Source organism: Sorex fumeus, unplaced genomic scaffold (assembly GCF_029834395.1).
Source record: "Sorex fumeus unplaced genomic scaffold, SorFum_2.1 ptg000044l, whole genome shotgun sequence".
NCBI classification, from domain to species: Eukaryota; Metazoa; Chordata; class Mammalia; order Eulipotyphla; family Soricidae; genus Sorex; species Sorex fumeus.
The window spans coordinates 27,840,388-27,853,396 of record NW_026606101.1 but is presented as its reverse complement, the minus strand read 5'-3'; the positions used below and the strand labels follow the sequence as shown (position 1 = coordinate 27,853,396).

The 13,009-nt window shown below is 41.0% G+C and overlaps 1 protein-coding gene across 1 annotated transcript; it reads left to right on the top strand.

The window, feature by feature from the left end:
• Positions 1-11: 11 nt before the first annotated feature.
• On the top strand, positions 12-11,710 carry MKKS (MKKS centrosomal shuttling protein). The gene is made up of 4 exons (XM_056121906.1): positions 12-1,000; positions 4,442-4,617; positions 6,218-6,328; positions 11,092-11,710. The coding sequence occupies exons 1-4, from the start codon at positions 16-18 to the stop codon at positions 11,530-11,532; spliced, it is 1,713 nt and encodes a 570-aa protein (XP_055977881.1). The 5' UTR covers positions 12-15; the 3' UTR covers positions 11,533-11,710.
• Positions 11,711-13,009: the final 1,299 nt, after the last annotated feature.

Below are 13,009 nucleotides of genomic sequence, written 5' to 3'. Positions count from 1 at the left end.
GCTACCTGAACTAAAATGTCTCTTTTAGAGGCCAAAAAACCATCAGTGTGTAAAAGCGAACCGCTGAACAGTGAGAAGGTCAGGACCACACTCTCAGTCTTGAAAGGGATCTTAACGTCATGCTACGGCCCTTGTGGCCGCCTGAAGCAGCTGCACAATGGCCTCGGAGGGCCCGTGTGCACGACTTCACAGTCATCTGCTCTCCTGGCTCACCTCTCCGTCTCCCACCCCGTCCTAAAGATCCTGACAACCTCCATGCAGAGCCACGTGTCATGCTTCAGCGATGGTGGCTTATTCACAGCCATCCTCTGCTGCAACTTGATTGACAATGTTCAGAGAATAGACCTAACACCCACCACCACCATCAGGTTGAATAAGCAGCTTCTGAGCCTCTGCGTTAGTTACCTCAAGTCTGAGGACTGCGGCTGTCGAATCCCAGTCGACTTGAGTAGTACTAGAATGCTCCTTTGCTTGGTACGTAGTATAATAACAAGCAAACCTGCCTGCATGCTCACCAGAAAGGAAGTAGACCACATCAGTACTTTGATTCTAAAAGCCTTTTTGCTGACAATTCCAGAAAATGTTGGAGAGTGTGTTGTTTTAGGAAAGAGTATAATTATTCCTTTAAAAGGCCCAAGGGTTACGGATTCTACCGTATTGCCTGGAATACTTATCGAAATATCAGAAGTTCAGTTGATGAAGATCCTGCCTATCAGAAAATCAGATTCTTTCAAAGTAGCACTCTTTTGTGCCTCCCTGTCTGGAGACCTTACAGATACTGGAGAAGGAACAGTGGTGGTTAGTTACGGGATTTCTCTTGAAAATGCAGCCCTGGACCAATTGCTTACCCTAGGAAAAGAGCTAGTTAGTGATCACGTAAATCTTGTCCTGTGCCAAAAAGTAATACACCCGTCTTTGAAGCAGTTTCTCAGCGTGCATCATGTTACTGTCATAGACAGAGTTGGATTGGCTCTTATGGAACCCCTGAGTAAAGTTACAGGTAAAAGCTTCTTGACCATCTTAAAAAATTTTTTTGAAGTTACCAACCTCACAGCAAGCTTGAGTATCATTTCTGTCAGCAGAGGTTGTTTCTGAAAAAGATCGTCTATTGTTCACATTTCAAAAAGTAATTGGCAGTCTGCTATGTATTTTGCAGCCCCAAAATTTACTGCAGTAACTCTCAAAATCTAAAATTGTTAATCCCCAAATACATTAGACCACTGAGAAATCCAGCATTTTGATGATCATTTTCATACTTGAAATTCATTCTGGGTGAAGAAATAGTATGAGGATAAAACACTCTTCTTGCACTCAGCCAACCCACCTTCTACCCCTAGTATCACAAATGTCTCCAAGCATGGACAGGAGTGATCCCTGAGAATAGCCAGGGATGGCCCAAAACAAACGCCCAAAACAAACCAAAAGTCTATCCTGAAGTCCCACTCACAAAGTAATTTTGCTGGTAGAAGTTCCTCTTTTTAAATCAGTAGTTCATAAGTGTATGTGTAGTAGCTGGCATTCTAAAATGACTGTTCAGTGGCACACACAATTTAAAAAAGAAATTAATTGTATTTCATAAATAGTACATTAAAGCAAATACAAGCCATTCTGTTAGAACCAAAGTAAAATGTTGAAGAGCTCCTGATTTGAGCCACTTTAATAAATAACCCTTTCATTTCATTGACAACCTATCAGAAAAGTGATTTTTTTGTGATCACTCAAATTAGTAGTCATTTTTTAACCCTTCACAAAGGATGACAAAGGAATATGATAGATGCTACGCGTTGAATATGTGCTGTCTCTAGGTAATGAGATTGTCAGGTGATCATGAAAGAAGAAATTATTAACATCAGTAATTTTTTGGAATTCATTGACACAAGTCAAGCCCATTATTTTCCTTCCCCAATTTTTGGCTACATCCTTGCTCTAGTGGGCTCCTAGTGGGTACTAAGAGACCTAGCAGTGCTGGAAATCAAGCCTGGACCTGCTGTGTGCAAGGCATATGCTCCTCTCTTTGAGCCCTCACATTGTTTTTGTTTGTTTGGGCACACACTGCAGTATTCAGAGGTTAACTTCTGGCTGTGTTCAGGAGCTACTAGTGGTGCTCAGGAGACCAAATGGGATGCCAGGGATCGAACCCAGGTCTGCTATGTGCAAGGCAAATGCCCTAGCACATTCCACCTTCTCTCACATTCTTTTGTTTTTATTTTTGTTTTATTTGGAGGGCAGGGGGCACACCCAGTAGTACTCAGGGCTAATTCCTAGCAGTGCCAGGGCTGGAACCCAGGTTGCCAGCATGCATGGCAAGAACCTTACCTATATACTCCCCAGCCTTCATTAATCAGGTGATTTTCAGCTTTTGAGTATTGGGTATTACAGATTTGTGATTTTTTTTTTTTTAATGAAGTATTTTCCCAGAACCCTGGGAACAGGGTTTCTACTTCAGTCCACAACGCTACATAGCTCATATGGAACTGGAATATGGAATTAATAGCCTGAGCTTTAGTCTGTATCTTGCGGGCAGAGAATTCTTAATGACAAAAAGATGGGGTAGCAAGGAGGTAGATGGTCCCGGGCGAAATATACTAAGTAAACAATGTTTAGCCTAAACCTTCTTCCTTGGGACATAAAGGTTAACTTTCTCTTTTTTCACACAAAATCCCTCTTTACTCATTATTTAGGTTAAGTAATAAATTGTGGATATTTGATTCGACTGTTGACAACATGTTTAATTTATTCATTTTTTTATATTTTTTTCATTTTACTCTTACATGGAGAAACCCACCCAGAAAATCAAACAAACGCAAGTGACTTGCTCATTATTAAGTGACTAAAAAAATAGTACAGGTTATTGTTTTACTGGATGAAATACAGGACATGGCCATTTTCTTTCTTAAGTTTTAAATCACCCAAGTATTCCCTTATTCTTGGAGACATCTAAAGTCAAGAAAGGCTATTCAAAGAATTAAAATTGTTCAGTGATTATTTTGTAGGTTCTTACAAATTTTTGGAAGCTGACAGTGTTTTTATTTTGCTTGGGGCTACACTTGGCAGTGCTCAGTACTTAATCCTGACTATGCATCAGGGATCACTCCTGGCAGGACTCAGGCCACTGACTTAACGTGTGCTGGGAATTGAACCTGGGTCGGGCACATGCAAGACAAGTGGCCTACCCACTGTACTATCTCTTCAGCCAGCACCTAGCAGTATTTTTCTTTTAATTGAATCACCATGACATATACAGAAAGTTGTTCATATTTGGGTTCAGTCATAGTGTTCCAATACCCCTTCCTTTACCAGTGTACATTTCCCGTTACCAGTACCACCAGTTTCCCTCCCACCCCCCTCCCCAGCCTGTCTCTATGGCTGATACTTCCTAGCAGTGTTTTTAGATGTAATTGTTTTTTAACTGCGTTAGTTTGAAAGAAAACATCTTTTAGAAAATTGGTGCCAAATGATGCATTGCTCAGATGTTCTGTTTTATTCTTAAGACTTTACCATTGTTACTTCTTGTGCAGTTCAAGGGCATTTTTTGTTTACTATTTCTAGTTTGGGGGCCACTCTCAGCTGTGCTCAGGAGCTACTCCCAACGTGAAGGTCCTTCTGAACAGCCCTAAGAGCACCCAGTGGTGCTGTGGGATGGAACCTGGGGCGTCCTCCAACAGAAAATAGGCACTAGCTCTTTGAGCTTCGAACACCCCCCCCCCCCCCCTTTATAGCCTTACTACATTTAGAGATTTTTTTGGAAATTCTCAAGTCATCCCATTTGTATTAAGTCAAATAAGTCTTCTTATTTGTATTAAGTTTCTTGTTTGCTATTTTACTTGTGTGAAAGAAAGGGGGAAATAGTTAATGTATAGAATAGCCTTGAAATAAGGATTCACCGTCTTTTATTTTATTTTGACAGAAATTAGGTAACTCAATAAATTAAAAAACAGTTGCCAGCCCCACTCCCGTCAAAATGTCCACTGAAAATAACCCCTCTAATTTCCAACTACACCACTGTTTGTATCACTTATTTTTGTGCTTTTAAATAAAAATTAAACCTTGGGGCTAGGCAAACAGCTCTTGAAAGAGCTCGTGTGCTGATCACCAGATGTTACCTCCAGGTGTACTATCCCCTGACCATTTGGCTCCAAAACCAAATCATAATGATGCCTAAAAAAGAGTTTTCCCCCTCATTTTGCCATTATTCCGACTAAGTAGAGTTCTTCATTTGGGGCCTCTGGTTGCTGAGTAAGTGGGTACACATGGTCTCTGAAAATGTAGGCAAAATTGTGCCTTTTTTCTGTACAGTACAAAAATAGCTTCTGACAGAGGTGCAAAGAAGCCTGTCAGCCAAAAGATCATCTTTTTCTATTGAGTGGGAATAAATATATTAAATGATTCAGTGCATCACCTTTACTTACATGTTTTGTGTTTTCTAAACTTTAAAAACTAGGAGCACAGCCTATTGGCTCCCTGGGTTTAATCTCTCCTAGCAGTTATGGAAGTGTGAAAGACTTGTGCGCCACAAAATTTGGCTCCAAACATTTTTTGCATCTCATTCCAAATGAAGAGACCATCTGCAGCTTGCTTCTGTGCAACAGAAATGACACTTCCTGGGATGAACTAAAGGTAGGTGATGAACTTTGAATTCCCTATCTAGAGACCTAAGCCAAAAATAATCATTCAGATAGCTTGTTTTTTTTTTTAACAGCTATTTTTTTCTCATAACTTCCTTTTGCAGTACAGAAAGTACAAACAATGAAAATGAATGAATTAAAGTCATTAAGCCGACTGAATTGCCAGTGCGATTATGATAATTTCGGTACTTGCTGCTATTCTAGTATTTGCGAGCAATGTAAAGGGCTTTGACATGAACTTTTTGTAAGCATTAAATTAAAATATATACTCTGAATAATTCACTTAGAAAAAAGTGCTTTTTCAGTCATACCCATCATCCACATCTTAGTAGAATTTGTTCTATCCTACTACTAGTAACTCGTCGGCTTTTATCTGAAGAGAGGAATAATCTATTATATTGGACAGAAGCTTAAAATTTTACAAATGCTGGGCTTGAAGTAGATAGGGCATTTGCCCCGTATGCAGCTGACCCAGATTTGATCCCAAGCATTCTACATGGTCCCTCAAGCACCTCCAGGACTAATTCCCCAGTGCAGAGCCAGGAGTACCCCAGAGTATTGCCAGGTGTTTCCCAAAAATGAAGTCGAAAAAAGATTATAAAGACCGAGACCAGAGAGCTAGCAGCAGGTAAGATGCTTGCCTTGCATACAGCTGATCCTGCATATATTCCAAGTATTTCGCGAGGAGTCATCCCTGAGCATTGCCAGGTATCCCCCCAAAAAAATGAAGAGAAAAACTTATTTACAAATGCTCAAGAATATAACTTAATGAGCATTAAAATTTTATGTATTATCTATTTATTACAACTGGCTTGTTGCTATGTTGTCATTTCTATAGCACCTTGAAATAAATCCTATAGCATTTATACACTAGTTCATTAAAACCAAAATAATGTAAGCTCATTATTTTACATGTATATTAAACTCAGATTTTAAAAAAGCTTTGTGTCCGATTGGTTTCTGCCATTCTTCGTTATGCTCCTCAGATCAGAATCAGTTTCATTTAGATCCATACTTGGTTGTGCTGCAGGGAATCTGACATCTGTGTGATGAGAAGTCTAACCTGGGCCAGAGTTCTCTTGGGATGTGTATAACTGGCTCTGAAGAATCAGAAGAAATCCTAAGCATTACCATCTCATGAACAGTTGTGATAATTAATACAATCTCCCCACACACACAATTTTGGCCCCATTTCTACTGAAGTAACATGATTTACAGCAGTTTTTATGTTACTGTTTTGTAGCTATAGTGCTACTACACTAGTAGATTAAAATATTTTTAGTGGAAATACTAACAAGTCTTAAAGACCCAGGTATACAAAGGCCATCCATTTGCAAATCTCACTTTGAAGAGCTAAGTGAATTTGAAAAAAAATACTAATCTGGTCTTTGAAAACAAATATCTGGCTAAAGTATTTTTCAGTAATCTCTAATCTTTATAATTCCCCATTGTATTTGTATTACAGCCTTGGCAACAAAGGTTTTGCTCTTTTGCTTTTAAAATCAAGCTCTTTAAGTCCACTAAGTTGCCTTGAGAGCATTGTTCTATTCCTTTGTGAGAGTCTGATTCTAATTTTTTTTTTTTTTTTTTAGCTCACATGTCAAGCAGCACTGCATGTATTGCAGTTAACACTCAAGGACCCATGCGCTTTGTTGGGAGGTGGATGTACTGAAACACATTTGGCTGCCTACATCAGACACAAGGTAGAGGCCCCCTCAGAGTTGGTGAATTCTCAGCTACTCATTTTATGAGATAATGAGCTTTATTTCTCAATAGTCAAAATCAAATGTCCTATTTAAAATCATTTGAGGAAGATACTGTTTTGAAAATATAAGCTCACAGTGCCAGGGAGATAGTTCGAAAGGCCCTAGCACATACCTGCAGTGTGTGAGACTCAGAGTCTGGTCCCTGACCTGCCTCCTGAGCACCACTCAGACGGCCCTTCCAGACCTGAGCAGCAGGACCTTACCAGGCCTTAGCATTCCGTTTTCAGGTCCCCACAACCAAACCAGGTTATCACTGCGAGTGGCCCTTAGACTTCTGGCACCCCCCAAAATATGCAAATGGTAACACCTTTATTGCAATTGTAACTATAAACATAGCATGTACGCAAATAATGACATTCTTTGAATATTGTGTGCGTACATTCCATATTGTGTGTGTACATTCCATGTTGAAATAAATTTGTGTTTGCGGGGATTCTTAGAGATCTCAACCTCTATAGTGCTGTAATTGAGTTTCACATTGCAAGTGTTATGGTACAAAGTACTTCAGGGCTTCCTTTACCAGAAAATAAAAAAGTCACTTATCAATGCATTCTAAATGTTAGATTCTAGTAAAATTTTAAAACAGGTATTCTTTTGTGCTATATATTTTATTGAAGAAGGATATTTTTATTAACTTAAGAAATTCCATTTCCTGACGTTTCATTTATTGTAGTCTAATTACAGCATTAGAGTATTACAGTATTTTAGTCTAGCTCATAGTGAAATACTTTGAAAACGAATACAAATAGGTTTATGTTCTCCAAGTATTTTTAATTGGTTCTTTGGCCAGAAAGGTTTGTGACCAGATCCTCTGCAGTCCTTCTAGTGGAAAACTGGGATCAGTGAAAATGTAAATTTACATCTTTTACAGCCTATATGCAGAATAATGCCTTGCACTGTTTCCCCAAATAATGTAAACTATTTGATAATGAAACCTCTAATTGAAGTTATCAGTGAGTAAAGCGCTTGCCTTACATCCGGCCTACCCAGGTTCCCCTGGGGACTACCATATAGTCCCTTAGGTACCACTAGGAGAGACTCCTGACTACAGAGCCAGGTGTATCCCATGAGCATCACTAGATGTGGCCCCAAAACCAAAAAAAAAAAAAAAATTACCAGAATAAACAAATATTTTGCTCGATTTGCTCGAGCAGGCCCAGTAACGTCTCCATTGGAGACTTTGTTGTTACTGTGTTTGGCATATCGAATACATCACGGGTACCTTGCCAGGCTCTGCCGTGTGGGCGAGATACTCTCGGTAGCTTGCCGGGCTCTCCGAGAGGGGCAGAGGAATCAAACTCGGGTCGGCCATGTTGGCTGCGTGCAAGGCAAACGCCCTACCACTGTGCTATCGCTCCAGCCCCAAAACAAATATTTTTTTTTATTTTTTAAATTTTATTTATTTATTTATTTATTTTTTTACAGTTGTAGATTTACAATTTTTTTTGTGCTTGGGTTTCAATTATACAATGATCAGATACCCATCCCTCCACCAGTGCCCGTTTTTCACCACCATGGATAATATCCCTCCCACCCCCATCCCCCATCCCCCCCTGCCTCTGTGGCAGGGCAATCCCCTGTGTTCTCTCTCTCTGTTTGGGTGTTGTGGTCTGCAAAAGAGGCATTGAGTGGCAAACATGTTCAGTCCATAGTCTACTTTCGACATGCATCTCCCCTCCTGGGAGGATCCTCCAAACATCCTTTATTTGGTGCTCCCTTCTCTATCTGAACTGCCCTTTCCTCTAGGATACCCGGCTGGCCTCTAAGTTATGGGGTAATCCTCCTGGTGCTGATCTCAGCTATTCTTGGGTATTAATCTCATACTTTGTTACTTTATATCCCCCAGATGAATGCAATCTTGCTATGTCTATCCCTCTCTTTCTGACTCATTTCGCTTAGCATGATACTTTCCATATTGTACCACTTGTATGTAAATTTCATGACTTCATCTTTTCTAACAGCTACATAGTACTCCATTGTGTAGATGTACCAAAGTTTCTTTAACCTGTCATCTGTTCTTGGGCATTCAGGTTTCTTCCAGTTTCTGACTATTGTAAAGAGTGCTGCAATGAACAAACAAGTGCAGATGTCACTTCGACTACACATTTTTGCCTCTCTGGGGTATATTCCCAGGAGTGGTATCGCTGGGTCAAATGGGAGCTCAATTTCTAATTTTTTGAGAAACGTCCATACTGTTGTCCAAAAGGGCTGAACCAGTGAACATTCCCACCAACAGTGAAGAAGTGTCCCTTTCTCGCCACATCCACGCCAGCATTGGTTGCTTTTGTTCTTTTGAATGTGGGCCAGTCTCTGAGGTGTGAGATGGTATCTCATTGTGGTTTTGATCTGCATCTCTCTGATGATTAATGATGTAGAGCATTTTCTCATGTGCTTTTTTGCCATTCGGATTTCTTCTTTGAGAAAGTTTCTGTTCATTTCATTGCCCCATTTTTGGATGGGGTTGGATGTTTTCTTCTTGTGGAGTTTAACCAGTATTTTGTATATCCTGGATATCAACCCCTTGTCAGATGTGTATTCGGCGAATATCCTTTCCCATTCTGTAGACTGTCTTTGTATTTTGGTCACTGTTTCTTTGGAGGTGCAGAAGCTTCTTAGTTTAAGATAGTCCCATTTATCTATCTCTGCAAAACAAATATTTTATTGGATAATAATTTTCAAGAACTTCCTCTGAACTTGATGGAGATTGGGAGTGGCCCAAAAACAAAAAACAAGAAATAGGAGGAGGAGCAGAAGGAGAAGGGAGCGGATAATGGGAAAGGGGAAGAAGAAGGAGCCCTACTCAGTGACAGTGAACATTCTGATAGTTGCCAGAGGTTGTGGGAAAAATGGGTGAAAGAGCTAAAAAGGTGCAGACTTCCACTTACAATTAAAATAAGACGTGGGACTGTAACATACGTTGTGGTCTATAGTCAACAATACTCTGTTTCATATTTGAAAGTTACTAAGAGAATGAATTTTAATACTTTAATTCAAAAAAAAAATTGGTTAGGGAGATGGCCCAAAGTAGTGGTCAAACAGCCATCCTCTAGAGGCCATTGGATAGTCAGGTTTGGGCCCGCAGTGACAAGACACGTGGGGCCTCATGGGATGGGGGTGGATCTGGCCCTTTCCTCCCTACCCCAACGAGACCCCGAGTCGCCACCACGAATGGCCTCTCTGACTCCTGATCAAACTGCTTAACAGCCATGATCCAAGAGAGTCAGAAACAAATCTCGGAACCCAGCAGCTTTTGGCAGAAATGCGCCTGGTCCCCGCAGTAGGTTACCAGTGCCGGGCCACCCCAGGTGGGAATAGGTTTCATGCCTTGGCCTATTCTCCCTGGCGGCTTGGTGGCCGCCATCCTCCAGAGGCCATTGGACAGTCAGGTTTGTGCTGCTACATGGATGGATCTGGGAGAATATCGTGCTGAGTGGAATTAGTACAAAGGAGAGAGACACAGAATGGTACCACTCATGTGGGATATAAAGAAACACAGTAGGGGTATAACAGATGCCAGGGGCAACAGAAACTGAGAGCAGATCTTCAGTAGGAGGCTACCACAGGGAAGAGAGAGGGAGTTTAGGTAAGAGGGAGACATTGGGACAGTGGTGGACAGGATGGGGGGGCCAAGGGTAGGGGGGCTTGTGTCATGCACGAAACCCTGCTGTTAGCAGTCCACTGTCCACTGTCCTCCCGTTGTTCATTGATTTGCTCGAGCAGGCCCAGTAATATCTCCATTTTGTTACTATTTTTGGCATATTGAATACATCACAGGTAGCTTGCCAGGCTTTGCCGTGCAGGAGAGATACTCTCGGTAGCTTGCCGGGCTCTCCGAGAGGGGCGAAGGAATCAAACCCAGCTCGGCTGGGCTGGCTGCACGCAAGGCAAACGTCCTACTGCTGTGCTATCGCTCCAATCCAGTATTGTAAATTAAAAAAGCAAAAGCAGGAAGGATTCCATTTGACTTTTGAAGGGTGGAGGTTGTGGGGGTGGGGAAAGGGGTACCCAGATAGGCCTCAAAAAGACCAGGACCCCCACCAGCAATTCTCAGCCAACTGTATGGGTGGTTTAAGGTAAGGGTCTGAGATCAGGGTGTGAATCAAGCCTGCAGGGCCAGGGATACCCAGGCTACTGCAGTGGTGAGTGGTGCTTAGGGACCATGTGGTACTGGGGTCAAGCCTGGGTACACATGGCATGTACATGCTGCACATGTACCTTTGTCCTGTCTCCCAGTTCTGGGAGGAGCCTTTAGCTGTCTTTCAGTTATTAGTTGATTAGTAGATATATTTTCTATCATGACATTTCTAGAATAAAGTTTTTATTACAATGGCACTAAAACAGTTTAAAGTCATGCTACCTTTTTATTAATTTAAAGAGAATATTAATTTTAAAAAAAACGTAAAAATGGTCCATGTCTCTAAATCGTATTTGATTTAATAATACGTAGGTGCAACGGGGCTATACCCAGCAGTGCTCTGGAAACCAGTTGGTGCTGGAGAACAAACCCAGAGCCCAGCCAGCATATGCCACTCATTGTGCTTCAGTTCTCTGAGCTGTTCCCAGTTTTCTTATTTTAAATAAATCTCACACATTTTGCCATGTATAAATAAGTACTTGGTTTGGGATGTTAGTCATTAGGTATTTCCTCCTGTGTGTACAAATAACTGTTACCCATGCATTGTGTCCTGATTCCTCTTTAGACTACTACCGAGCCAGGAAGCATCCTCAAAGATCACGAGTGTACTCAGACAGAACTTCGACTGATTGCTGAAGCCTTTTGCCGTGCGCTAGAATCTGTTGCTGGCTCTTTGGAACATGATGGAGGGGAAGTTGTCACTGATATGAAATATGGACACTTTTGGTCGGTACAGCCAAGTTCTCCCTCTTCGGTTAACTGGCAAGATTTGCTTTCCAGATGTGGCTGTGGGCTGTACAATAGCCAGGAAGAGCTAAGCTGGTCTTTCCTGAGGAGTCCTCCTCATACTTTTGTGCCCCAGACATGCCCTCCCCGTGAAGCTGTGGACGCAGCTCCCAGCATGACCTTGGACTGTTTCGCTGCTAAGTTGAATGGCCTGCAGGTGGCTGTGGAGACCGCTAATTTGATTTTGGACCTTTCACTTGTCATTGAAGATAAAAACTGATATATGCGACTCCCATGTTTCTCTTAAAAGAAAAAATACCCCAGTGTCAATCAAACTCAGTGTATCTATTTATTCTCTCCCAAAGACCTGTGATGTTTTGCATATCTGAGCAGCTGATATGTAACATTGTTCACTTATTTCAAGGAAAAGGAACATTTTTTATTTATTTTCTAATAGAAATATCACCGAATAATAAAAATATGAAGCATTATGATTAAAGATATTGTAGTAATTATATTGTAGTTGGATTAATCCTAGGAGTTCCACAGATAATATTCGTAACTATACCGTTTTTCTCCATTCTATACAGAAATAATTTCTAATCTGTGCTCTTGTTTAGTTGCATTGCTATATAACTAAACAGGGAGCCCAACTAACCACTCCTGTCTGATTCCTAAAGCATAAAATATATATAGTAGATATTTCCATCACAGGGGCTGGAGTGTTAGTACAGCGGGTAGGCCTTTGCCTTGCATGCAGCCAACCCGGGTTTGATTCCCAGCATCCCGTATGGTCCTCCAAGCACCGCCAGGAGTAATTCCTGAGTGCAAAAGCCAGGAGTAACCCCTGTGCATTGCTGGGTATGACCCAAAAACAAAACAAACAAAGAAAAAAAACCAAACAATAAAATTTCCATCACATTCCAATGGTATGCAAAACACATAGTATGTACTCAAAAGAGGTTTTCAGATTAAACATTTATGAAAATGTCCGTCTTCTCAGAAGTCTTTATCTGAGACATTATTATTCACTCCTTAGGTAGTTGATAGAGAAACTGGTTAGCAAATTAGCAGTTGCCTGCAGTTGCTAATTTGCTAATCTTAATTTTTGTTGTATTGAGGAAAATGTTTGATTAAAAGAAACATAGGCTTGACCAGACAGATAGTACAAGAGGTAAAGCTTGCATGGAGCTCACCCCAGTTGAATCCCCAGCACCATGTGTATTTTCCTGAGCTTTGCCAGGGTCCCGCCTAAGCAAAGAGCCAAGAATATCAATAGCCTTCTACACTGTAGAGTCTTCAACTAATCCTAGTCATCATAGCTACCTGGCAGACCTTGAAGCAGGGAGCTCTGCTAACCACTCCTGTACTGATTCCTAAAGCACAAAATCTGAGATAAATGTTTTTAGTTAAGTTTGGGATATAATTTGGTTTCTGGTTTTTGTTTGTTTTGGATGGGCTACACTCTATGGTACTCCAAGCCTCCTTCTTGGCTCTGTGCTCGGGGATCACTCCTGATAGTGCTTAGGGAACCATCTGTGATGCTGGGTATCATGCCAGGGTCAGCCACTGGCAAAGCAATTTGAGTTAATTGAATGCCTTAACTCCCATACTATCTCTTTGACACATGGGCATATAATTTGTTATCAAAAAGTAGTATTTGTAATTGCATTCTGAAACCTTGATCACATGATGGAAAAAAGTGATCTTGATGTCGTGCTTTTGATTTTTACCATCACTCCAAACACAAAGACATT